Source organism: Bos javanicus, chromosome 29, assembly GCF_032452875.1.
Source record: "Bos javanicus breed banteng chromosome 29, ARS-OSU_banteng_1.0, whole genome shotgun sequence".
Classification (NCBI taxonomy): Eukaryota; Metazoa; Chordata; class Mammalia; order Artiodactyla; family Bovidae; genus Bos; species Bos javanicus.
In genome coordinates this window covers 48,838,627-48,865,804 of record NC_083896.1, presented here as the reverse complement: position 1 = coordinate 48,865,804, position 27,178 = coordinate 48,838,627, and the positions used below count along the sequence as shown (strand labels likewise).

The window sequence follows — 27,178 nt, the reverse complement described above, 5'->3', positions numbered from 1 at the left end:
CTCATGGAGCTCAAGTTCAAGTTTCACCTCAAGGTCAACGCCCTGCCCCAGTCCTGAGAGGAACTGGCAATAAGCGGTGACTGCTGTAATTATCAGCCTTGTGATTTTGAAATTTGTGATCATTTCTTTTTTCATTCTAAATTAATATTCACTTTTGTACCTAATTTTTATCCATAATTTTGTAGAACAAAAAGAAAAAAGAGCCCACAAAGGCCCAGAGCTCTGCAGACGCCCAGGCTCCCCAGTCTGCTTTCTCCTCTGCCCCTGGCGGGAGCCCCAGGGATTCCACAGCTTTATCCCTACTCTATGGAGGGGGAAACTGAGGCTTGGGGCTGAGGGAGTTGCTCGCAGCCTCAGTGAGGTCTGAACACAGGCCTCTGACCACAGCCCAGGCCTGTCCCCAGAAGCCAGCCCTTCGCCTCCTTCCTGTGTCCCCAGCAGGGGACTCCACCGGACTCTGGGCCCCTCGCAGGTCAGGGGTTTCCCCCACAACCTTAAACAGAAATAGGGTTTCTGTAGGCATGACCGAGCGAAGATGAGGCTGTCCTGGAGCAGGGGCCCTGGTCCAATGACCATGTCCTCGTAAGAGGAGAACAGGACACAGAGACCCAGGAGGAGGCCAGGTGACCACAGAGGCAAAGGCTGGAGGGAGGCGGCCACAAGTCCGGGGACACCCAGGGCCTGCAGAGGCGGGGAGACGCAGGAAGAGCCCTCCTTCTGAGCCTTGGGAAGGAGCCTGTCCCGTCAGGACCTTGATCTGGGGCTTCCGCCTCTGGACCTGGGGGTCCGCTTTGGTTGCTGTAAACCACCAGCTTGTGGTCCTTGGTCAGGGCTGCCCCAGGACGTGGCTACAGCCTGCAGCGGCCCCCACGCCCAGCCGTCTCCCGAGGGGCTGGTGACTCTGCGCCGTCCCTGGGGACAGCCCCCTGATGCAGCCGTGAGGTGGGGGCCCGCGCTCACCTTCAGGCTGTCAGCCATGATGACCACACTGGGGTCCGTCAGGGCGCTGAGCAGCTGCCTGGTGGCGCGCTTCTTCTCCTGGCGGTAGCTCTCCTTTTGCGCCTGGGCCCGGGGCACAGCAGGGGTCAGGGGAGAAGGCCCCGGACTGGCCCTTCCCCGGGGCTCCCACCCACAGGTGTCCAGCTAGGGGACAAGGACGGGTCCCGGGAGAGGACAGGAAACGGGGGCGTGGGGGGGCCAGGGTGCCATCTGCCCCCCTCCCCTCATCAGGCTGGGGGTGGGGGCTGGCCGCACTGGCCCAGGCGCCCCTTCATCAAGCAAATGAGGCCCGCGGCCCCTCCCCGGGCCCAGGCCCACCTTGAGAGCTTCCTTCTTGCTGACCTTGGCTGTCGGGGACACACACTCCCGGTCGGACCCATTGCACAGCCTGTATTCTGCCTGCAGGAGAGACTCAAGTTGGGGGCATGCAGTCCAGGAGGGGAGGTGCTAGGGGTGCAGGCAGCAGGAGGTGGGAGCCCGCTGCTCCCCCCGCTCCACTCCCGGCCAGGGGGAGATGAACAGGAGCTGGGGGGTGGCCCCGGGGGCCGACACTGGGCAAACGGCAGTGACCCTCCCCGCGGTGCCCAGGAGGCGCCCGTCTCAGCTACCGTCGTGCGCCCAGCCTCTGGGCAGGGAGGGCTCGTGTGTGCTCAGGGGGACCCCTGTCCCTGGAGCCCTGACAGCAGCTGCTGGTCGGGGGGCAACACCCAGGCCCCCTCCAGCCGTCCAAGGCTGTAGGGTGGGGGGAGGGTGGAGCTGCGTTCACAGACGCAGAAGTGACGGGCCCTCAGTCCTTTTACAGATGGGGAAACTGAGGCCGGAGTTGGGGTGTGGGGAGAAAACGTCAGGACTAAAGGCTACGGGTTCCTGCCTGCTTGCAGGTGAGGCCTGCAAGCCCAGGATGGCTGTTACCGTTTCTGGGGGGCAGCATTTGTGGGACCTTAGTTCCCAATCAGGGATCGAACCCGGGCCGCCTGCAGTGAAAACACGGAGTCCTAACCACTGGACCACCAGGGACGTCCTGGGTTTCACATTTTTAAGGGATTGGGGGAAAGAAAAAAAATCAAGGTGAGATGTGGAAGTCACGCAGTCCAGATTTCTGCATCCACCAGGGAGGCTCTCCTGGCGCCGACCATGCCCGTTTCTTCCGCGCCATCCGCGGCTGCGTGCGATCGAGGAGCCGCGTCAGGCCCCGGGCACAGAGTCCTGCAGCCGCCGAGATGGAGACGCTCCCTCTCTGCTCCCCTGCAGAGGCGTCCTGCCTTGCGCTGTCCGCTGGACTGCGTGCCCCCACCCCGAGCCGCCAAGCCAGGGAGCAGGGCCCGGAGGCTGGCTGGCCCTGGCTCTCTCCCTGCAGAGGGTGAGGGGCATGGACCCCTTGGCTGCCCCATCCTCTGAGGCCGCAGCCACCCTCGTTCACCTAGTTCTGGCCACCACCCGGGGGCGGGCCCGGCCATGCTGTGTGCTAAGTCGCTTCAGTCGTGTACGACTCTGTGTGACCCCGTGGCCTGTGGCCCACCAGGCTCCTCTGTCCGTGGGATTCTCCGGGCAGGAATCCTGGAGCGGGCTGCCATGCCCTCCTCCACCCCCATCGTCACTGGGCATCTCAGTGCCCACCGAGGCTGCGGAGCCGGTGGCGGGGCTCTGACCAGAGCTGTCCAGTGGGCCAGCTGTGCCCATGGCACCGCATGCTGGGCAGGGCCTCCAGTGCGGGGTTAGGACGGAGGTAAGGAGGGGTGAGAGCCACGCTGGAGACGACGGATGTGTGTGTGAATCACGGCGGCTCTGCCCACACTCCCAGCCACACCCTGCGGCACAGAGGCTCAGAACCTGCCCGCCGTCACACAGCTCCGAAGGGGGCTGGACCCGGGCATCGTCACTCTGCGCGCACTCTCTGAGACCAGTCAGGACATTCGAGAGCCCGGGAAGCCAGGGGCATGGTCAGGGCACCTGGGGGACGCTGGTCCAGAGGAAACCTCTGGACTGAAGCAGGAGTGACGGCAAGGAGCCAGGCGGCAGGCTCTGGGGTCTGGGCTGACGCTCCAGCTCCTGGAGCGCGGGGGCTCTTGTGCCCAGAGCCCCGGTTTCCTGGGCACATGCCATGCTACTCCCCCCGCCCGAATGCTCTTCCCTGTTCCCTCCTCAGGCCTCGCGGAGCTGCCTCCCCAGGAGGAAGATGGCTCGGACCACCCTGCTGGCATCAGACCCCGGATACACCACCCACCCCGGCCGGCCCAGCTTCTCCTGCCGTCCCGGCGCACGCGTGTTTCGGTGACCTGCCAGGAGCTCCACTGTGGACGGCTTCCGCCCAGCACCCCGGCACCAGGAGCTGGGAGCCTGGGGAGCACATCAGGCGAACGCAAGCAGGAACGAACACACCCTCCCCTGCCACTTTCCGGCCACCTGCTTTCCGCCAGATGCAGCTAGAAGGGGCTTGTTTGGGGCGACGGAGGAAGAGAAGGGGACAGTGTGGGGGCCGTGGGGCTGGGAGGAGTGGACGGGGTGGGGTGTCCGTGCCCCTCACCCTCTCCTCCTGGGCCCTGCGAGGCTGCTGGGCTGGGTCACAGCAGCCCTGGGCTGGGGCAGTGCCCTCCACTCCTCCGTCATAAGGGCCAGGATGGGGACTCTGCCAGGCCCGCCTGCTGGCTCCTGAGGCCGCAGCACGTGTAGGCACAGCAGGGCAAGGACCGGCGCCCTCAGGGGCAAGAGACAGAACCATGAACGTGGGGGTCTGACCACTAAAGTGCAGCTGTGGAAAACTCGTTTAAAAAAGTGCTTTACAGAGACCTACAGGACGTGATGAAGCAACTGCAATCATGTATCTAACAAAGCTCTAGTGTCCAGACACAGGAAGAACTCCAACACAGTTGGAAGGACTGATGTTGAAGCTGAAATTCCAATCCTCTGGCCACCTGATGTGAAGAACTGCTGCTGCTAAGTCACTTCAGTCGTGTCCGACTCTGCGACCCCATAGATGGCAGCCCACCAGGCTCCCCCGTCCCTGGGATTCTCCAGACAAGAACACCGGGGTGGGGAGGGGACGAACCAGACAAGAACACCGGGGAGAAGAAGGGGACGACAGAGGAGATGGTTGGATGGCATGACCGACTCAACAGACATGAGTTTGGGTAAACTCCGGGAGTTGGTGATGGACAGGGAGGCCTGGCGTGCTGCAGTCCATGGGGTCGCAAAGAGCCGGACACGACTGAGCGACTGAGCTGAACTGGGTGGGTGTGCGCTCAGTCGCTCTCGACCCCATGGACTACAGCCCGCCAGGCTCCTGTGTCCGTGGGATTCTCCAGGCAGGAATCCTGGAGGAGGTTGCCATTTCCTCCTCCAGGGGATCTTCCCCACCCAGGGATCGAACCCAAGGCTGTGGTGTCTCCTGCGCTGGGAGGCAGGCTCTTGACCCCGAGCACCACCTGGGCAGCTGGCAAAAGACAAGAGCCTGATGCAGAGGTGGACAGAGGGCTTGGAGAGAAGGTTCTCGGGCGGTCGACAAGACAGTGAGAGAACGCCCGTCGCCCTCGGTCCTCAGCGAAGTGCTCACCCGACCACGGTGAGACATCGCTTCACACCCATGGGCACGGCCACGGGGACGACTCCAGACAGAACCGGAGCCGCCGCGTCGGTGCGGGTGTGAGACACGGGTGCCCGCCTTCCCCCCGGCAGGACTGTAACGCGGGGCAGCCGCTGAGGAAGACCGCTCGGCGCTTTCTCCAAGAGGCCAAATACAGAATCTTCTAGAAAGCCATCTTGCCACAGAATTGCCATCTGGCCCAGCAATTCCACTCTGAGGTACAAACTCAAAGAATGAAAGCAGGGACTCAGACACCTGCACGCGTGTGTTCACGGGGAAACGGCCCACGTGTGCCCTGTTGACGAGCGGACAACCGCCCGGCTCCATCCAGCCCGTGGACCATGGCTCAGCCCTGACACCCGGCACAGCCTGGACGGGGCTTGGTGGAAGCAGCTCGTCACAGAGCCCCGCACGTGGCATGGCTCTGCTGCCACACCGCACAGGCAAGTCCGTACACACGCAAAGCAGAGTGGAGGCTGCGGGGCTGTGGGTGGCGGATGGGACGCGAGTGACCGCTCGTACGGTCACTCCGGGGTGACGGAACCGTTTCTGAGCTTGACAGAGGTGGTGGCTGCACCACAGTGCGGACGCAAGAAATGCCGCTGAATTATTCACTCAAAATGGTTGACTTCATATTACTTGAATTTATATCCTGCAAAACCACATAATATATATTTATTTTTATTTTAATTTTTAAAAAATTTATGAAGTATCTAGGGCTTGAGGCTCAGACAGTAAAGAGTCTGCCTACAATGCAGGAGAGGCAGGTCTGGGTCGGGAAGATCCCCTGGAGAAGGAAATGGCAACCCACTCCAGTATGCTTGCCTGGAGAATCTCATGGACTGAGGAGCCTGGAGGGCTATGGTCCATGGGGTCGCAGAGAGTCGGACACAACTGAGCGACTAGCACTACACTATGAATGTATGTTAACACATTTACAGGAGACCTGGAAAATACAGAACAAGGTGACATATGGTTCCACTATATATTACAATTATTTTTCATATAATATATGTATTATATGTGTGTGTGTGTGTACGTATATATGGGTTTCCCAGGTGGGGCAGTGGTAAAGAATCTGCCTGCCAATGCAGGAGACACAGGTTTGATCTCTGAGTTGGAAAGACCAACCACCCCCCGCCCCACCCCCGGAGGAGGAAATGGCAACCCACTCCAGTACTCTTGCCTGGGAAATCACATGGACAGAGGAGCTTGGTTGGCTACTGTCCGTGGGGGCACAGAGTTGGACACGACTGAGTAACTGTGCGCACACCCGTGCACGTGTGTATATATACATAAAGACCTATACACTAAATATTTAATATGCTACTAAATATTACATATTATATTATGTTCTATATGAACATAATACCTACTATTAATGAATTAAAAATGTGTCCATATTAAAAATGGACCGAGCAACTGGACAACAACAAACGTTCTGTTTATCATCATACATACATTAGAGTTTGTGTCTCTCCCAGAACTGCGCCCTCTATAGCAGCCCCGAGTCTCTCTTAAGTACCTGGGGCTTCCAGAGCTGTCCTTTCCTTCCTCCCACGGCCCTGGACGTATCCAGGCTCACTTGTTTTGTCTGGAGCCTATCTCCCCTCTGGAACGTAAGCTCCGGGAGAGGGGGACTTCGTTTCTTTTTTTGTGGGGGGTGATTTTCTTTATTTTAAAATTTATTTATTTATTTATTTTAATTGTAGGCTAATTACTTCACAATATTGTGGTGGTTTTTGCCAGACATTGACATGAATCAGCCACAGGTGTACATGTGTTCCCCATCCTAAGCCCCTCTCCCACCGCTCTCCCCATCCCATCCCTCAGGGTCATCCCAGTGCACCAGCCCTGAGCGCCCTGTCTCATGCATCGAACCTGGACTGGCGATCTGTTTCACATATGGTAATATACATGTTTCAATGTTATTCTCTCAAATCATCCCACCCTGGACTTCTCTCATGGAGTCCAAAAGTCTGTTCTTTAGACCTGTGTCTCTTTTGCTGTCTCGCATATAGGGTCATCGTTACCATCTTTCTAAATTCCATATATATGCATTAATATACTGTATTGGTGTTTTTCTTTCTGACTTCGCTCTGTATAATAGACTCCAGTTTCATCCACCTCATTAGAACTGATTCAAGTGCATTCTTTTTAATGGCTGAGTAATACTCCACTGTGTGTTTGCACCACAGCTTTCTCGTCCATTCGTCTGCCGATGGACACCCAGGTTGCTTCCACGGGACTTCATTTCATCCATGACTGTGTCCCTGGCACCTGTAGGTCTTGCCTGGACAGGATGCCCGGATGTCTTGACTGAGGGAGTGAGATCTGACACTTGAACCCAGTGCTCCTGACTGCATTTAAAGTGCTTTCACTGGGTTTCGTGTTTCACTGGGTTGTAGAAGGAGTAACTGCCGGGAGCAGGAGCTCCGCCCCTGGCAAAGGTCATGAGGAAGGAAGCTCGATACGCAAAGGCGGGATCGAACCTCAGGAGTCCCCCTGGAAATTCTCGAGCATCTGCCCCCAAAACCACAGTCTGCCTACTTTATGCTTTGTGCTCTCACCTACACCTCTGACTTTACGGGGGGCTGTCCCCCACTACCTCTCTCTGAAAAAGAGTTAGCTTACAGCTCCAGTTAATACTTCCTGGGTGTGACAGTGTTTCAACCTACAAACTCCTTTGCAAGTCCTCTAGCCTGCCTGAATAGGTTTTTCCCACCACATGTGATTGTTCAGAGCCTCCCAACTGTGAGAGGCATGAGATGTTCTAAACTGTCTGAATACAGATTCCTTTGAGCAGTTAAAAGATTGATTAGAAATTGTATTGGTGAGGGTTTTTCACTTGTTGGGCCAATGTTTGCTGCTAAGTTTCCATATCCCTTACCTGCTGTGTCCCTGGCAGTGTATTGATTAATATAATTGGTGTAAGTAGTAGCTTTAATGTTTGTAACCTTGGACCCTTGAGTTAATTCTTTTCTTGATTGAGCCCACCACACCTTTGCCCTATAGGAATGCAACTTTATCTAATGCTTTTGGAGGGTGGCCCCTGACTTTAGAATAATCACCTTTAGAGAAAAATATGTTTCTTAAAATGTTAACAGGCTTCCAGGCCAGAAGATGATGCAAATCACCTAAACTTTTGCATATGATAAGTTTGCAGGAAGAAAGCCTGGCTTACTGCATGACTCTACCCCTTCCCCCATTATCCTCTATGCATAACTTAAGGTATAAAAACTACTTTGGAAAATACAGTGCGGGCCTTGTTCACCAAAACTTGGTCTCCCCATTCACCAAAACTTGGTCTCCCCATGTCGTTCTTTCTCTCACCTTCTGGCTGAATTATTCAGCCTCTTTTCTCCACTGAATTTCCTCACTGAGCTATCCTTATTTCAGCCTCTTTTCTCCACTGAATTTCTTCATTGAGCTATCCTTATTTAACCACTCTTTATATCCTTAATTAATGTTTAATTAAGCAATTGTTTTCTGATCCTCGCCGCCGCCCTCCCCTTGGAATTCCCTGGATCCACCGGGGCTGGACCCCAGCAAGTAACCATGTCTTCACGGTTTTTGTGAATCTGCATCTAAACTAATAAATGTGTCCGTTGACAGATGGTTGGAGAAACAGAACATAGGCCGACCACACGATGGAACATTACTCGGCCGTAAAAAGGCAGAGAATTCTGACACAGCTACAAGCTGGACGAGCCTTGAGGACACGATGCTCAGTGAAATAAGCCAGACACAAAGAAGGCGATCACAAATCCTCCGGGAATCCACCCACATGAGGTCCCTAAAGTCCTCAAGTTCACAGTGACAGAGACAGCGGAGGGGGCGGGGAGCAAGTGCTGGGAGGGAGCGAGCGCTGGAGGGCCGGAGGGCCGGGGAGCGAGTGCTGGGTGGGGGGCGGTGGGGAGCGAGTGCTGGAGGGAGCGGGGAGCCCGGGCTGGGGGGGCGGGGAGCGAGTGCTGGGGGGGAGCGAGTGCTGAGGGGGCGGGGAGCGAGCGCTGGTGGGGGCGGAGGCGAGGGCGTCTGCTTTCTAAGATGCTAGGGTTCTCAGGAGGGATGGTGGTGACAGTGCGGGTGTGCTTAGCGCCCCTGAGCCGTGCGCCTGACATGGTTAGGATGGTGCGTTTCGCTACATACATTTCACTGTAATCAAAACAAGTTTTTAAATTAAACAAATTCCACACGAATGCAGGCATTCCCAGTGTGCTCTTAGCAGTGGGCAGCCCTGGAGGCTGAGGTGGGGGACACTGGCTGTGTCCCCCACGAACCCCTTGTCTGGCAGAGTGGGGCATGGGGTCCCAGAGGAGCCAGGCTGCAGTCACGGGGTCCTATGGGAGGCCAGAGTGGGGAGAACTGGCCTCTGTGTGCCCCCAGCCCCACAGCCAGAACTGGGGTCTCCAAGCCAGGGGCCACAGCTCCCTTGACCCGAGACCCTCTGCGGGGAGGAAGCGCATGTCTAACACCCCACACCTGTGCCTGGGCCCCCGCACCCTCCCTGGATTGAAGCTTCTGCCTGGAGGGGTACGGCTGGGTCCCCCTGAGAGGCACTGGGCTGTGGAGCATGTGGGGTGTGTGTGCGTGTGTCTGTGTGTATATGTTCATCTGTGCATAGTGTATGTGTCTGTATGTGTGTGCACGCAGGCATCCACATGCGTGTGTGTATGTGTGTGTGCAGGTGTATCTCTGTGTGCATGTGTTTATCTGTGCATAGTACACGTATCTGTATGTGTGTGTATGTGTATCTGTGTGTGCAGGAATATCTCTGTGCGCATCTGTGTGTACATGTTTATCTGTGCATAGTACACGTATCTGTATGTGTGTGTGTGTGTGGATGCGTGTCTGTGTATCTGTGTGTATATGTTTATTTGTGTGTGGTATATGTATCTGTATGTATGTGTATTTGTGAGTATCTGTGTATGTATGCATGAAGTGAAGTCGCTCAGTCGTGTCCAACTCTTTGCGACCCCATGGACTGTAGCCTACCACGCTCTTCCATCCAGGGGTTTTCCAGGCAATAGTACTGGAGTGGATTGCCATTTCCTTCTCCAGGGGATCTTCCCGACCCAGGGATCGAACCCAGGTCTCCCTCATTGTAGACAGACGCTTTACCGTCTGAGCCACCAGGGAAGATAATTATGCATATCTGTGTGCATATTTGTGTGTATATGTTTATCTGTGCATAGTACACGTATCTGTATGTGTGCGTATCTGTGTGTGGAGGCACATCCGTGTATATCTGTGTGTATGTTTATTTGTGTGTAGTATATGTATTTCTATGTACGTGCATCTGTGTGTATCTGTGTGTGTGTGCCCATGTGTGTGCTTTTCCAGATCATGGCATGGCCCTGAGAGGGGGCAGGCGCGGGCAGAGTGCAGGCAAAGCCAGAGGGGGAAGTGCTGAGCCCCGGGCGGGTTCCTTATGACAGCAGGCCCGGCCCCCTGGTGCCGTGACTCTCTGTCCCCAAGCCCTCTCTGGGCCCCATCTCCCGTCCTGTGTCACTCAAAAAGGCAGCTTGGAGAAGGCAGCTCACACGCTGTGACTCTGGCTCCAGGAGCCTCCATGATTTGGAGCAGAGAGCTGGGGTGGCAGCTGGGCCAGGCGCGTACTGCCCATGCCTCGGGCACTTCCTGCCACCCTCGGGCAGGCCCCCTGTCCCGGAACCCCCCACAGCCGGGCTCTTACCGGTGGCACCTTTGTGGCAGAGCCTGGGGTTGGGGGCCCTTCATCCCGGGTCGGTGATGGGCCATGGGGCTCCATGTCCTTCCCTGCAAAAGAGCGGCCAGTGTGAGGCCCGGGGCAGGGCTGCCCAGTGCACGGCAGGCAGGGCTCGGGCACCAGCAGCCTGGGCAGGGCAGGAAGCCAGCCCGGGAGGCGGTTGCGGAACCAGAGATCTAATAACCACCAGCCAGCCACATAGGGTGTCACCACAGGGAGGGGGGGTCACTGCTGGGAGGGGGGTCACTGCTAGGAGGGGGTGTCACCGCAGGGAGGGGTGTGTACTGCTGGGAGGGGGTATCACCACTGGGAGGGGGGTGTCACTGCTGGGAGGAAGGGGGGTCACTGCTGGGAGGGGGTATCACCACTGGGATGGGAGTCACTTCAGGGAGGGGGGGTCACTGCTGGGTGGGAATCCCAGGCCAGGGTGGCCTGGCCTTTGGGGTTCTGCGAGGCAAGCCCCAGTTTGCAGGTCCAGGGCACCCAGACTACAGCTGACCCCCTCCCACAGCCCAGTCCTCCGGCTGGAGCCCCAGTGCCCCCAGTGCCGGCCTCTCGGAGAGGGGTGGGTGGATACTGTCCCCATGCCCCTTCCCAGCAGGAGTCCTCTCCGGGTTGACTGAAAGGTGGGAGAGGGGCCTGAGGTGCCCGGATTCAATCCTGGGGGGAGTGGCTGCCCCACCCGCCGCTCGTTTCTAAAGCCCAGGTTTACAGGCAGGAAGAAGCGGGCGACACTCCCACCTGCTTCCTGCGGCTGGTGGCTGATTGCCTGGTCCCTGCGCGGGAGCGGACATGGCAATGACCAGGGGAGAACCATGCTGACTGGGAAGCGAGAGGAGGGCCCACAGAGGGCAATGTCTGCAGACCCCCTTCCCCGCAGCCCTGGCCTGAGAGCCTCGCTCTGCAGAAAAGCCAGCGTGGAGATGGGGAGTGGTGAGCCCGTCCTGCAGCCAGGCGCGCTGGGGCAGAGAGGTCACCAAGCAGCACGCGCCCCTGCACTCGGCCCTGCGTCCCCTCCCCTGACCACAGCCCGGGGCTGGCTGCTGACGGGGGCCCCCTCCATGCCCCAGGGGCCCTGTCATCCAGGCGCACTGGATTCAGGAGCTGTTGTGGGGGACCCGGCCTGGGGCTGTAGGGGGCAGCCTCCCAGAGTGGATGCTACCACCTGGGCTGGGCGGATGCAGGGGCCCCGTGGGAGTGGGGAGCGGGCTGCCCCACAGTCAGAGGCTGGCACCGGCTCCTCTCTCTGCCTGTCCATGCCCACCTCCGTGCCCTGCCCATCACACCTGCCACCCGGGCCTGTGCTTCTTCCAGGGGCTGGAGGGGCTGGGGTCCCCTCCTCGGCTCCAAAGCAGGTGATGGGAGCAGGGTAGGTGGGCGGCACCAGAGGGGGCCCCTCTCCCACCCCCTCGGGGCCACCAGAAGGACGCGCTGGGCTCTGTGGGGGCGGCGGTGGGGCGTTGGGATGGGGGTGGGTGGTCAAGGCCCGGAGCTGTGAGAGCAGCGGCCGGCTCAGGTGGCCTGCGCGCTTTATCTCCAAGCACGACAGCAGCAGGTCTGAACCGGCCCCACCCAGGGCCCAGGACTCTGCTGCAGCTAGCGCGGGTCCTAATATTCCCCGACTTCATAGATGAGGAAACCGAGGCCCTGTCGCTGGACCGGGGTCCCCCAGCCTGAGGGTGGGGGCTACGGTCAGGGTGCCTGACCACCGCACCGCACTGCCTCTGCAGGGACAAGGATCTGCCTCCAGGCCTGGACGGGGAGCCCCCTGCTCGACCTCCACAGCCAAGTGGGCGAAACCTGGCCTCCTAGGTCACGGAGTTCTCCGGCCCTACGAGCCTTCTGTTCATTAACCCCGCATGGTGGATGCCCTCCCTCCCTGACCAGGACAGCACAGAGAGGGCAAGGGACCTGTCCGAGGTCACACGGTCCGGGATGACCCCGCCCCTCCCGCGGCCTCCAGGTGACCGCGTCCCCCCATGGGCACTGACCTGGACCCACATCGACCTCATGTTCTCCACCCACGAGCAGGTTCCGGCTGAGCTTCTGCGGGGTGGACGAGGGCGGACACAGCGAGAAGCGTCGTCGCAGGAAGGCCTCCTCCTTCATGGCGTGGGCGCAGGGCGGCTTCTGGAAGGAAGGAGGGGGGCGCTGGTCACACCTTACGCCGAGCCTGGGACAGCCTGTGGCCTGGAGGCCGCGGGCATCCGCCACCCGCCCGGCAAGGGGACCAGAGACACCAGAGTCAGGGCCCCATCATACAGTCAGGTCCAAACGGGACACGAAGGGCCCTAGGGGCCTGCGGGGCGGTCACCCAGGGAGGCCGCACGAGACAGTGCAGGCTTTTCAGGGCCCGAGTCGGAAGCCAGGCCCCGACCAGCCAGTTTGGCCATCACAGCTATGGCAGGACCCTCTGCCCTCCACCCAAGGGCTGGCACTAAAGCGGCCCTGTCGGACCCTGGACACGGCGAAGCGTGGGCCACCCGCCGTCCCCTCCCTGGGGATGGAGCTCCGGGTTGGGGGTCAGCGTTGATGCACATGGGGAGGGCGGAGCGCTGCCCGAGAGGGGGTCGCAGGAGGGCGAGACAGGCGGCCCAGGGCGCCAGGGGCTGTGGGTGAGGGCTGGGGCTGGCCCTGACTCCGGCCTGCCCAGCCCACCTAAGGACGCCGTGAGACCACCCCCTGCCCTCCCCTGCTTCAGCTCCTTGGTTGGGTTTCCGACACCTGCACCCAAAGCGCCTGGAGAGAAAGTGCAGGTGAATTTAGGGCGAGGTCGGCCCAAGTCACTTGCCTGCCTCCCAGCTCCCCTGCGATGCCCGCCACGCGCTCCGCTCCCGGTCTGGCGGGCCACGCCCTCCCGGCTCTGCCCCCACCACGCCTTCCCGGCTCCGCCCCCATCTCCCCTCGACCCTCGCAGCCCCACCTTGAGCAGGGCCAGGGCCAGCCGGTGGACGTCAGCCCGATTTACAGAAGAGAAAATCATGGCCCCCAGAGCCCTGTGGTCGCAGCCGCCAGGTGCTGGCAGAGCGGGGACTCGGGCCCGATGCTGCACTCTGTCCTCTCCCTGAGGACGTGCTTCACGGAGGCTGGCTGACAAACCTCTCTTCCAAGCCTGGGGGTGCCCCCTGCCGCCTCCCCAGGTGGGCGATGGCTTCCTGCCAAGCCCAGAACAAAGGCCCCACTTTCTCCCACGGCCCTGGGCCTTCCTGGGGTGGGAGCAGCAGATAGCAGCCTTTCCTGCTGGGACAGTGGGTTCCTGGGTGGGGCTTCTGGAGGGGCAGGGTGGCCCAGGGCTCCATCCGCAGCCCCAGGACCTTCTCTGTGCTTCCTGCCCAGGGGTCCTGGGGCCCCCGAGGTGCAGCTGGGCCTAGTGGCCTCCCCTTCCTCACCACTGTGGTGTCACCTGGCCAAGCTGGTTACCTGCGCCGTTTTACAGATGGGGATACTGGTTTCAGAGAGGTTGGGTATTTTTTTTTCTGAGAATCATCTCAAACCTGGCTCCTGAAGTTCCCACCCCCACCCCCATCGGTTCAGCCAGGTTTCTAGCAAACCCACTGCCGGGGAAGGTGAGGGTGGGCGTCTGGGGTCCAGCCCCTGCTGGTCGGAGTCCTGGTGAACACTCACTGCTTGCCCAGGTGCATCTCAGGCCAGGGAACCAGCACCTGAGAGGCGGCGCTGCCTTCCCACTCCTGCAGCCGGGCTCTTGCAAGCACTGGGCTGGCAGCCAAGGTGAGTCCGATGTGGTCCTGCCCAGGGGCCCAGGGTGTGCGATGAGGGATGACACGGGTAGGCTGCCCTCAGCAGGAGCCTCTCGTCTCTCAGGGGCTGAGTCTTGCAAACTGGGGGCGGGCAGAGGGGCTCCTGCCCTCAGCTCCCCAATCTGGTCACGGGCCCTGGCTCCACTGGGGGGCGGGCACAGAGGCCCCTGGCTGCCTCTCTCCTCAGGTCCTAAGGCATGTCTTCCCCCAGCGCAGATAACAATGGGGGACCAGTGGCCTCACTGGTCTGGGAGCCCCCCATCTGCTTGTCCACAACATCTTCCCTCCCACCTTCCCTCTCTCCCTTACATCCACCCATTATTCCACCCATCCATCCAGTCACCTTCCCATCTGTCCATCCATTTAACCAACTTCCTAGCCATCCATTTATCCAGTCATCTGTCCATCCATCCATCCATCCGTTCATTAATTCACTCATCCATCTACCCATCCATCCATCCATCCACCCATCTACCCATCCATCCATCCATCCATCCAGTCTCTCCCCTCCACCACCCTTGGTGAATCTCTCTAGATAGTCAGTGAGCAGCCTCATTTCCTTTCTTCCCTTCCTTCCTGCTACTGCTAAGTCGCTTCAGTCATGTCCAACTCTGTGCGACCCCATAGACGGCAGCCCACCAGGCTCCCCCGTCCCTGGGATTCTCCAGGCAAGAACACCGGAGTGGGTTGCCATTTCCTTCTCCAATGCATGAAAGTAAAAAGTGAAAGTGAAGTCGCTCAGCCGTGTCCGACCCTCAGCGACCCCATGGACTGCAGCCTCCCAGGCTCCTCCGCCCATGGGATTTTCCAGGCAAGAGCACTGGAATGGGGTGCCATTGCCTTCTCCATCAGACACATCAGTGGTGACATCTCCATGGCTGAACTGCTGGCCCAGAGCAGACAGCCCCAATCCGAGGGCAGTGCCAGGACGCACCTGTGGATACCCGCTCTGTGTCCTGACTCCCCAGACCAGGCGCAGGCCTCCGCAGGCCCCCACTGACCTGCTTGGATGGCAGGGGTGGCTCCTCTCCAGCAGGGCCTCAGGGGCTGCGCAGTGCCCACCCCTGGCTGCCATCCATGGTCTCCTTTAAGGCCGTGGAGGCGGAGACGCTGCTCTGTTCATTCCAGAGGTACATCCGGGCCTGCTCTCCCCAGGGCTCCTCTGTGCCTTTGGAGCACAGTCCGGCCTCTGTCTCCTGGTCCCTGTTTTCCAGACCATCAGGTCCCCGGCCTGCTCCTCCCACCTCATTCCCTGCCTGGCTCCATCACCCACTCTGCCCCAGCCACACTGGTCCCCTTTATGCTCCTCAAACATGCCCGTGCCTGCTGGGGCTTCTGCTTGGACGCGGCCCCCCCCGAACGCCCTCACCCACATCTCCGTCTGTCTGGGTGGCCGGGTCCTTCTCGAATTCCACCCTTGGATCAAATGTCACTTCCCAGAAGGCTGCCACCCGCCCCCCGCCCGTCTCACATGACCCCACGTCCCCGCGGCGCAGTCCAAGTTGCTGCCGTGTCACTCCGCGTTCCTTCGTCTGTTAGCTCTCCTCCCCCACAGGACACAAGCTCCAGGGAGGGGACAGCGCTGTCCCTCCTGTCTGCTGTGTCTCCATAGAGCCAGGCCCAGGGACTGGCAGGGGGCATGAGGGCAAGGAGACCCTGGGACCTGGGGTGAAGAAGGCAGCCCAGTTGCCCCTGGGCTTAGGGCCTCCTCCTCCTCCGCGGGTCCATGGAGGGGGGACCTCAGAGAGGCGGTCAGGGTCGGTCTGGGGCCAATTTCCACGGGAACCCTGGTGAAGTTCCTCCTGCCACGCCTGGTGCAGATGAGGCCCTGCCCTCCACGCACCGCCAGGAGGCAGGAGGAATCCGGCTGCGCCTGGAGGATCTGCAGACCCTCGGAGGCTCCGAGCCGGGAGGACCGCCGGCCTGATGCTGGGCTGACTGAGCCCTGGGCGGTGGTTCCCCTTGTCCTGGGGAAAGCTGAAGGCTCGCAGCGCTGGAAGGGGAGACCCCTATGGGAGCCAGTCCGTGACGATGGAGAGAAGGATGGAGGAAGGAAGAATGGATGGGTGAGGAAACAGACTTCCCAGCTGGGCCAGCGGCAGTCAGGACCACACCCACGGTGGGCAGCCCTCTCCCTCTGTCCTGGCCTGGGCGCCAGCTGCCCAAGCACTCAGGGCACTCTCTCTGGAGGGCACACTCTCTCTGGCCCTGCCGTGGGCACTTGGAGCCTTGATTCCTCCCACCTGGGCTGTCCGAGGCCACTGTGCGCCTTCCTCTCGTTGGCCTCTCTGGCCTCTGAGGGCCGGGCTGAGCTCTTGTGATAGTAACAGCCTCCCGTTGCCCTTGGTCACTGGGACGACGCTCATCTGCCCAGCTGGCCCTCGGTCGATGGCCCTCAAGTCCTTCCCCAGGGGCCATGAAGGACGCCGATCCCACCATCCGGCTGTGGCTTCATCTGGTGCTTATGATCACGGAGTCCAAGGGTCTGAGTGGACACTGTGGGGCCTGGAGGGATGGTCCCCAGCACAGCCCGTGTGTGGGGCCCTGATACCCCGGTGAGGAGCCTCGGGCATTTCTTCAAGAGGGGAGCCACAGTCCAGAGACCCCGGGGGCCCCAAGGGGGGCTCACTGTGGAGGCCAGGAGGCGGGGCGGAGGTGGGGAGGGGAGCCCATCCCTGCCGAGCGCAGAGGAGGGGTCTGCAGACCGGGAGCCCCCAGGGAAGCCACTACACTGCCAGCTTGGACCCACGGCCTGGGAAGGCACGAGCTGCAAAGCTGAGGGCGCAGGTGCGGCAGGCTTCCACCTCACCTCCACGGCGGGTGGAGGGGGTGCTGCTGGGGGCCCACCCAGCGGGCAGGAACCCCAGCCCTGGGGTGCAGGTGGGGGACATTAGGGGAGCCCAGGAGGGGAGGCAGCCCTGACTCCTGGCTCGGCCCCTTCTCCCCGCCCTACCTGCCCTGGTCTGAGCAGGCTCCTCAGTTCCGTGTCCCCCCAGGGCCTGAAAGCTCCCCAATGTCGGGGGCAGCTGGGTCCCACGCAGTGCCGGCCCAGAGACAGACTACAGGTCAGGCTCTGAGCTGCCTGGCCCAGCCCCGTGTCTCTGAGCTCCAGCACCGGCTCGGGCACCTGGCAGGTGACAAGCTCTCTGTCTTGAGCCAAGGCCGAGTGGCCAACAGCTAGGCGGGGAGAGCAGGCACAGCGCCCACAGTGTCCCACCTGGGGGCCCATACACTGCCTGTGCCGACCCGCTGGAAGCTGCCTTCCGAGCAGTCTGTGCCTCTAAACGCTGTCCCCTCCCTCCACCCTCCGACGCCCACTTTCCAGCCAGAACAACGCGATCCTCGTGACAAAAGGTCGCTGGGGCGTTGGCGGCTACACTGGAAGGACGCGCAGCCTGCTTCTCCAGGGCTGGAATCCGCTGGGCCACAGTGGCCTGGGCAGGTGGGAAGGGCTGAGGCTCTGGGAAGGAATCCCACAGAATCCCGGGCTTGCTGCACCTCCCGCTTTGCGGCATGGAAGTGGGTGGGGGGCATCCCGCCTTGCCTGCAATGTCTGCGTGGCCTCCGTTAGGTCCCTATTTGTGAAGGTGGGGGTTGCTCTGAATGGAGGTGACAAAGTCCCCTGCAGAGGCTGACGGGCCAACCCAGGGTGCCCACGGCTGCCTGGTTAGCGTTCCCACCGCTGGCCCAGGGTCACGCCGGCCCAGTTGTGCTGGCGGAAGCAGGGGAGGTGTTCCTGGGCAGTGGAGGGGCGGTGCTGGGCTGCTGGGGGCTCTCCATGAATCAATGGAGGTGGGAGAAGCAGGCACGTACAGCCTGGCCCCCACACCACCAACGTGCCCACACTCACAGTGCATCCACTTCTGCTTGAACGGAATGATTATGAAAGGCGAGGGGCGAAATGCCCCCAAATCACAGATGAGCTCGAGGATGAAGCCTGCTTGCTTGGCTCTCTGTCTGCACACCCAACGGAGGGTCAGCAGAGCCCAGGGAAGGATGGCAGTTGTCAGGGAAAGGACCCCGGCCGCCGTGTCCACACCAATCTGCATTCCAGAAATTTGCTGGGGCCCCAAGGCTGGCGACCATGGGGTCCCTGCCGAGAGGAGCCTCATAAAGGTCCAGAAACACACCCTGCCTACTGTCCCCTGGCTGGTCCCAGCATTTGGGGCTCAAACTGGGCAGCCTGAGCAGCCCCCATGGGAACACGGGGGAGCACCCCAACACGGCACACCACCGTTCAGAACTCTGGACCTGGGGCTCCTGCGGGCTCTGTGCTGAGGACAGGCCCCCCGAGGGCCCTGGGGTCCTTTCACACACTGTCCCACGCGATGCGATTCTCATGGCACCTGAGGGATGAGGGGAGCAGATGTCATGACCCGATTTTAAAGGCGCAGAAACCAACGTCCCAGGAGGGGAAAGCGCCATGTGAAGTCCGAGGGCTCAGACTGGGCCAAGGTCCCATCAAGGTGGCACAGCTTCAAGCCCCCTGCCCCCCTGTACCTCGGAGACGGCTGAGGGCAGGGATAGAAACCAGGAGGGGAGGCAGGATCCCAAGGGACGGGGTGGGAGCCCAGCCTCCCCCAGGGAGATGTTTCCCGGACAGGCCACCTCAGAGCGGCTGAGCCCCGGGGAGAGGGGCCGGAAGTGGCCTGCCCTTCCTTGCCTGGGCATTCGGCTGACTCAGCCGGGTCACGTGGCCACGGGCAGGGCCAGGCCCTGGCACCGCCCACCTGGCCTCCTGACCAGCACCGGGCCAACTGGCACAGCCAGTGCCGCCTATGTGCACGTCCCCTGCGGCAGAGCCGACCCGCCCAGCTCCAGAGAGTGGGGCCACCGTGGCCTGTTCCGACGTGGGCCCCGCGGCAGGCCCGATCCCAGGCCGTCCCGCCCCGACCCTGCCTGCCGGTCCCACCGAGAGCTTGATTTTCAGATGCAAACTGCATCCTGGGGATGGGGCTCTGGGGTGGGGTGGAGAGGGCCAAGGGCACGACACCGGGCTGAGGTCCGGCCTGCCCGCTCTCAGTCCAGCGTTGGAAGCAGCAGGTGGACGTGGGCCCCCAGGTGACCTCATGCCTGAGTCTGGCTGCTGACCTGAAGCGCTGGACACACCAGGGGCTGGGAGGCGGGACCCCGACGGAGCTGGGAGGAACCAGAGTGACTGTGGACGCCACCACGCCACGGAACAGGAACGTGAGTCAGACACGCACACGTGGGCCACAGCCAGCACCTCAGCTGGTCTGCACGACGGCCCTGAGCATCCAGACGGATGGACGCCGTGCAGTAATTATGCTCCAGTTTTTCCCAGAACCAGCCACGGCCACACTGCAGGCAGAAGCGCCCTGCCCGATGTGCAGGAAAGCCAGGCATCGGGTCACACGATGTGCAGGAAAGCCGGGCATCAGGTCACACGATGTGCAGGAAAGCCGGGCATCGGTTCTTGACGATCCCCCTCCCTGCCTCCCACGCTCTGTCGGGCGCGCAGCCCGGCATACAGAGAAGGCATGCAGCCCTTTCTATTTGGTGTGGCCCCGGAGGGCGGAGACAGAGAAGCGTGATCAGAGGTCTGGGTTAAAAAAACTGAGCTTACGCCAAGAACCAACTATGTACTTCTCTTGTGACTCAGCTGGTAAAGAATCCGCCTGCAACGCGGGAGACCTGGGTTCAGTCCCTGGGTTGGGAAGAGCCCCTGGATAAAGGAAAGGCGACCCACTCCAGTATTCTTGCCTGGAGAATCCCATGGACTGGACTGTATAGTTAGTCCATGGGGTCGCAAAAACGTCGGACACAATTGAGCAACTTTCACTTTCACTGTGCTAAGAACCAGCTACGTACCACACACACTATAACTCACAGACAGAAAGCAAGCCTATGGTTACCAAGGGGAAATGGGGAGGGAGAAATGAGAAGTTTGGGATTAACAGATACAAACTACTATATATAAGGCAAATAAACAACAAGGACCTACTGTGTGGCACAGGGAACCACGCTCAGCATCTTAGAATGACCTATAATGCAGAAGAATCTGTAGAAAAACATATGTGTATGGATAACCATCATTTTGATGTACCTTGAAACTAACACAACATTGTAAATTAACCGTATTTCAAGTTTTAAAAGCTGAAATTAAAAAAACCAACAAACACTACAGGAGCCACCTTGGCCTTTAAGAACGTGAGAGCGCCGAAGAACTGATGCTTCTGAACTGGGGTGCTGGAGAAGACTCTTGAGAGTCCCTTGGACTGCAAGGAGATCCAACCAGTCCATTCTAAAGGAGATCAGTCCTTAATATTCACTGGAACGACTGATGCTGAAGCTGAAGCTCCAACACTTTGGCCACCTGATAGGAAGAGGCAACTCATTGGAAAAGACCCTGATGCTGGGAAAGACTGAGGGCAAGAGGAGAAGGGGATGACAGAGGATGAGATGGTTGGATGGCATCACTGACTCAATGGACGTGAGTTTGAGCAAGCTCCGGGAGACGGTGAAGGGCAAGGAAGCCTGGCTTGCCGCAGTCCATGGGGTCACAGAGAGTCGGACACGACGGAGTGACTTAACGACAATGTAGAAGCCACACGTCCAAGGGCACCCACTTAACATGCAATCCTACAGCCTCCTCTTTAATGCCCAACTGGCTTTGGACTCCATAAAACCCCTCCCTGGCCTTGTCTGGGTCGGGGTGAAGCCTCCTTCCCCAGCTGTGCCCCCAGAATCGCTCTTCTTTAGGGAACAAGGCTCCAGATCCGAGGCTGGAGCCCCCTGTCCACCCTGGACGCAGCTGCTGGCCCTGCCCTCAGCGCCTCGAGGCTGGAGGAGAGACAGAGCCTCATTCGGATGACCACCTCCTGGGACCCTGAAGAGCCCTGGTCCCACCCCTGCTTACGGAGGTGGCACCGGCGTCCTCTGAGGCCTTCAAGTGAGCAGTCCCCCCATCACTGAGAGTCCCGGGGACTCACTAAGCAGGAGGGTGCGGTCCACGTCACGACTGCTCCTGGCAGGGAAGGATGTTGCTCTGGGGACCCAAGTTCTGGAGGGCAATGCCCCTGGGCTTCCTGCTCCCCTGGGATCAGCCGTCGCCTGCTTCCTTCAGGACGTTCTGCACCGGGTGTGGGCCCCCGACACCCTCCCGCCCAGCACCGTGGCCCCTCACCGTGGGGTTTCCCGTAGGGCTGGAGCCCAGTCTACCTAGCCCTGGGGTGCAGGACTCACCGAGGTTTCCAGGAGTTGGGTTTGGGGGGGTTTCATCACAACTTGAGTGCAAGAAGAGGACAGGAGGGGGCCTGGCTTCTCTAACATCAGGGGCGAATCCTTGTGCAAACTGAAAACTCCCTCTTGCCGGACAGTCCTAATACCCCGACAGCGGCAGCCCCCCCAGGGCGCATGCACCCCTGCATCACCCCCTGCCCCATACCAGAGGAGCTGGCGGGTGGGCAGCAGGCACCAAGCCCCTCCCCATCCTGTCTGCCTGACACCCCCTGCAGGGGCTGGGAGGATGCTAGCTCTTGGAAGCAACAAAGACCCAAAGCTCCAGTTCCCTGCCTTCTCTCCACTTTACAGATGCAGTAACTGAGGTCCCGAGGGTGAGCTGGCTCGCCCAGGACCATGCGGCCGGCTGGCACCAGCCCCGACTCCCAGGTCACCCGGGGCAGGCGTGCTGGGCCACCCTGGGGGCCACCCCACCGTGGCGGAGCTGCCCTGACAGCCAGGAGAGGAACTCTGGAGCTGCCCTGACAGCCAGGAGAGGAACTCTGGAGAATGTTTACGAGGCTGTGATCTGTCCTTGCCCTGCCTGGACCCTCTGGGTGAACGGGTCGCCCTTCTCGCCTCCGGTCCTGGGCTGGGGTGGCCGCTCCTCTGCAGCCCGATCCGTGAACACCCACTGTGTGCTGTGCGCGGCCCTGGTCCTCCCACAGCCCAGGGGCTGTCTGCACTTCCGTGGGGAGCCCACAGGCTCTTCCTGCATGGCTCCTGGCCCCATCCAGCCTCCGGTTCAAGGGCCTTATTCACTGCTGACTACCTGGGCAGGAACGGGAGCCCCGCCTTCCAGGCCCATTTGGGATAACCAAGGGGGCAGCCCCTGGGGAACCCTCGTCAGGTTGCGGGCCGCCCAGTCACAGCTCCACCTGTCCGTCCCCGTGGTTTCTGGGGAAACCAGTTCTGTCGGCCGCGTGGAGAAAGAGGCCTCGCCAGCCGGGTGGGACCAGGCCAGCACTGGGCCCAGGGTGCCCACAGATCCTGCCGCGGTAGGGATGGTCCAGGAAGGTGACCTGACATCTCGGGGGTGTGGCCCCCACCTCTGCAGGCCCTCTGGTCTCACCTGCAGCCCCTTCGCTCACCGGACCCTCCAACGGACCCCACCGTCTGGCCCCAAGCAAACCCCCCTCGAAAGCACCCAGCTTCCTGGGGCCAACGTGTTGGCGTGACATTGGCCTGACCCACAAGACATGGCGGGGGGCACGCCAAGGGCCCCCAGTGAGACCAAAAGAAAAACGAGAAAGAAATGAAAACCTACGTCCACAAGCAACGTGTGCACACACACGCCCACGGCGGCCAGCACGTGGAGGCAGCCCAGACGTCCGTCAGCTGACCCGTGGCTAGCCCATCTGCGGTCCACGCGCACTATGGAGAGTTCGTGGACGTGGAAAGGAGTGGAGCGCCGAGAGGAGCTGCCTAGACGGCCCGATGCAGAAGCAATGATGGATGCTATTTCTTTAAAAAAAAAACAACTCAAATTTTCAAGATTTTCATCGATCACAATCACAGGGGCCGCTGGCCCCTCCAGCCTCTGGCCAATCTCAAGCTCCGGAGCATGGACCCATGGCCCCCTCACCAGGCCTGTGGTCTGCAGACCCCACTGGCGGCCGCCCAGGTCAAGTCCCACCACCGTGTCTTGTCCAGTGGAGACACTGAAAGTGTTAGTCGCTCAGCTGTGTCTGACTCTTTGCGACCCATGGACTGTAGCCCACCAGGCTCTTCTGTCCATGGGATTCTCCAGGCAAGAATACTGGAGTGTGTAGCCATTCCCTTCTCCAGGGGATCTTCCCAACGCAGGGATCAAATGTGGGTCTCCTGCACTGTAGACAGATTCTTTATCATCTGAGCCCCCAGTGAGGTTTGGAGAAAGGTCCTGAGACCCCTGACAACCCCCCCTGGGGTTGAGAAATGCCCCCACTGAACCCAGGGGAGGAGACAGGACAGGGCATGTCCTTAGGTTCCGAGACCTGAATCTGGGTCTGTTCCCAACACGCTGGTCACACCATGAAATGACAAGTTCTGAGGCGTGCAGGCGCCTTGTGAGCAGCAAGTGACAGCTGAAAACGAGAGCAAGAGTGGTGGGGGACACAGGGACCGCTTGGAGGCCGGCTCAGGGTCAAGCACGTCCCTCTGGTGGGGCTGAGCTTTACGGATACCTGCTTGCTGGGCCGCGGCCAGACAGCCCACTGCCCCTTCGTCTACGCCTGCCTTTCGGGGACACCTCAGGGTCCCCAGCCTGCCAGTCGGTGCTCTCTGGGCGCTCATTCACCCTAAAACGCTGTCCCTTGGTTTCAAGGGGCAGCCCCAACCCAGACCCCACGGGCAGCGCCCTTCCTGGTCTCAGGAGGGGTCAGAGCCCTGGATTATCTGATGTGTGGGGGGCCCATGTGCCGCGACTGCTGGGCCACCCCCTCCAGGCTGTCCTTTCCGACGGGGGCAGGAGGCTCGACAATCCCCCTCCCCCGGGCAGTGAAGGCCAGTGGGAAGAGCCAGAGGCCGGGTGGCTCCACCCAGCAGGGCCTTCCTCCTTCCGCAGGCTGGGGGCCACAGCAGCCAGGGTCCCCTGTCCCCTGCTGACGGTAGAGGTGGCTGTGACAGTGGTGGCTTCTGGATCCTGAGGCTTTTGGGGGAGAACTGGCAAGTTTCCTCTAAGAGGGGCTGTATTGGAGTCCTGGGGCGGCTGCAACAGAGGACCTCAGGTGGGCAGTGTAAACACAGAAACGGATTCTCTCCCAGGGTCCGAAATGAAGGTCTGGGCAGGGCTGCGTCCTTGGAGGCTCCTTTCTGCAGCTTCCGGCATCCGGGGCCCCAGGTGCCCCAGGACTTGCGGGAACTTCCCTCCAGTCTCTGCCTCCTCTGCGGGTCTCACACCTCCCTCGTTTTCCCTTTTCTCCTAAATCACTGGACTCAAGACTCCAGCACATAGTCTGGGATGACCTTGGCCGAGACTCTGCACTGAACCACACCTGTGAATTCCTAATTCCAAGGAAGCTCACGTTCACAGGTTCCGGGTTTAGGACTCAGACCCCAAAAGCGGGGCCACCATCCAACTCACTGCAGGAGTTTCCGGGGGACCCAGCCCAGCAGAGACCCAGGGTGGGGTGAGGGGGACCGCCGCCCACGCCTGGCCTGCAGGTGCCCCGGGGGCCCTTGTCCCTCCGCCCGCACCCGGGCAGGCCCTTCCTGCGCGCCCGGGTCAGGCCAGCGCCCACCTGGGCAGGCCCTTCCTGCGCGCCCGGGTCAGGCCAGCGCCCACCAGAACCCACCCGTCCCCATCCCCCTCAGCCTTGTCACCTGTACCCCGTCAGCCCTTTGATTAACCTCCTAGGGCTCCAGCCCCAGACCCCCCGGCCCTGCCCCTGACATGGAGTGCCCCCCAACCTCCCCTCGCAAGCCCCTGGGAGGTGTCAGCTTTCCCACTGAGCCAGTGGCCCCGGCCCCGGGTCCCAGATGTCAGGCAGCCTCACACGTCCCTGCCCCTGGTCTCCTGGATCCTGGGCCGGCACTGGATGTCCCCTCCTTCCATTCCCCGCCAGACCTGGTGCTGGCCGCAGCATGCAGCTCGGCGTCACCCCGTTTCACCCCCCACCCCCCCATATACACGCACTAAAGTTTTCAGCAAGCCAGCCCTGCCCCCAAGCCCAGCACTGGCTAGGGACCCTGAGGCTGGGAGGGGCCGTGTCCCCAGAGCCTGCACATCCCAGGGCCGTGTTCTTGGGGGCCTGAGAGTCACAGATGAGATATAAGGGAGGTATCACACTCTCAAGTTCCCCCCAACCCTGACCCATCAAGAGCTGAGGGGCATTTTACAGGTGAGTCGGACTTCCCTTATAGCTCAGTCGGTAAAGAATCTGCCTGCAATGCAGGAGACCAAGGTTAGATCCCTGGGATGGGAAGATCCCCTGGAGAAGGGAATGGCAACCCACTCCAGTATCCTTGCCTGAAAAATCTCACGGACAGAGGAGTCTAGTGGGCTGCAGTCTATGGGGTCCCAAAGAGTTGGGCACAGTTGAGCGACTAACACTTACTTACATACTTACAGGTGGGTCAGGCAGGGAGGGGGCCCAAGGCTGACCCAGAACCCAGGCTGGACGGAACCTGGGCCTGTGGGCCTCCTGGGACGAGGGGAAAGTCGCATCACCCAGAGGTGCCCCCCGACGGTTTGGGTGGGCTGAGGGCCGTCCAGGCGTCCCAGCTAGAGCACGGTGGAGGAGACCGCCCGCCCCTGCCCGGGCCCCACCAGCCCAGGAGCCTCGGCCCCAGGCACCCAGAGCAACGGACGGTCGTTTCTAGCTGATGCTCACATCGGGGAGACCCCTGGACAGTCATCTGGAGCTCATGGGGGGCAGGGGATGAGCGGTGCGCTCTGTGGGAGGGTGGAGAGGGGGTCGCTAAAGACCTGGGGGCCACTGGGAGGGAGGGGGAGAGAATGAATGTGAGACCCCAGCGTGAGAGGGCACTGGGCTGTGGCAACGGGCACGGCTCTGGACCTGGGGATGAGCGCCTGGCTGGTTCCGACCGCCCGCCTGTTTCGGGCCCTGGGTCACTTGGTTTCTATAGAGCCTGTGAGCCGCCAGCGTGTGGTCATGGGAAGCGGGTGGGTCTCCCCTGGGGAGAGGGGTGATCCTGGGACCGCCAGAGGGTGGCGTTGGCCTCCGCAGGGCCTGGCCCAGAGCAGCAGGGACCCCGAGAGGATTGGGGCGTAGGGCCCACTTACCAAGGGGGCCCGGCGCCTCTACTGCTCATGTGACCCTGAAGCCCTGCCTGCCCATCCCTGCCCTGTGCGTGGGTTGGGGCGGGGAGTTGAGACACGGCTTGGCTGAGCTCAGAGAGGTCTCAGTGCTCCGGTGCCCCCTCAACGCCCAGAGATGAACACGGGTCCTTCTCCAGGGGGCAAGGGTGTGCACAGGGGACCCAGGCTGGGGACACCAGCGGGTGGGGGTGGGTCCAGGCCCCAGCTCTGCCTCCGGGGGTCCTGCCCAAGCTTTATTTTCCAGAACCAAGACCAGGGAGACGGATCCGAGGGCTCAGTCCTCCCCCAGCTCCAGAGTGAGAAGGACAGACCGTGGGTCACAGGGAAGGTGATTTCTGTGCAGACGCCGGGTGTAGGACCAGCCGGACAGCTCACCAGGTCCCCAGGACACCAGGGTGGTGTCATCCTGCAGCTGAGCCCTGGGCCACCTGCCCTCCGTGTGGCCTCAGGAAGCCTTCTCGAGTGGCAGAGGCCTATCTGGTCCGGCCAGGCCCTGTCTGGGGACTGGGGCTGGACTGGGGCCTGCAGGGCCCAGGTGACCCTCGTGGAGGCCTGGGGGGAGGGGACACTTGTCTGCAGCCCTCGGGGTTGGATGCCATGTCCCCAGATGGCTGACAGAGCCTCGGACTCTGCTGGTCAACCTGACTTGACCTTGAGTATCCCAGGATGATAGATTGTGGCCTGCCGGTAGGCAGGAATCACCCCTTTGTGCCCCATGGGTCAGCCCGACAGACACCCTGTGGGCACACGGCCCTGAGATAGACGGACAGAGGGAAGGAGGACAAGGTGTGACCTCTGGAAGGTAGTTTGTGAGCGTGAATCAAACGTGAATCACCCCTCAAGGGTGATTCTGGAAATTTAGTACAGGGTGTGAGATCCGTACAGTCGATATCTGTGGCAGGAGCCATGCAGGAGGATTCGCTCTGCAGGCATATTTTCAGGAGTGAAAACACCCATCGGCAGGTAGGAGGCGAGAAAACCAAGGGTGATGCGGCAGATGCTAAACACGGCCACGGAGACCGCGCCACGGCCACGGAGACCACGCCATGGACACGGAGACCACGCCACAGGCACGGAGACCACGCAATGGACACAGAGACCACGCCATG

The 27,178-nt window shown here is 60.9% G+C and overlaps 1 protein-coding gene across 1 annotated transcript in view; it reads right to left on the bottom strand.

Annotated features, from left to right (window-relative positions):
- Positions 1 to 27,178, bottom strand: part of OSBPL5 (oxysterol binding protein like 5) — a 66,095-nt gene that overhangs the window by 20,776 nt on the left and 18,141 nt on the right. Inside the window, exons 2-5 of the mRNA XM_061407340.1 lie at positions 12,299 to 12,437; positions 10,275 to 10,357; positions 1,318 to 1,398; positions 961 to 1,062 (exon numbers count right to left, since the gene is read on the bottom strand). Of these exons, the coding sequence (XP_061263324.1) occupies positions 961 to 1,062; positions 1,318 to 1,398; positions 10,275 to 10,357; positions 12,299 to 12,416 (384 nt within the window). The 5' untranslated portion in view covers positions 12,417 to 12,437. The remainder of the gene's footprint in view (positions 1 to 960; positions 1,063 to 1,317; positions 1,399 to 10,274; positions 10,358 to 12,298; positions 12,438 to 27,178) is intronic.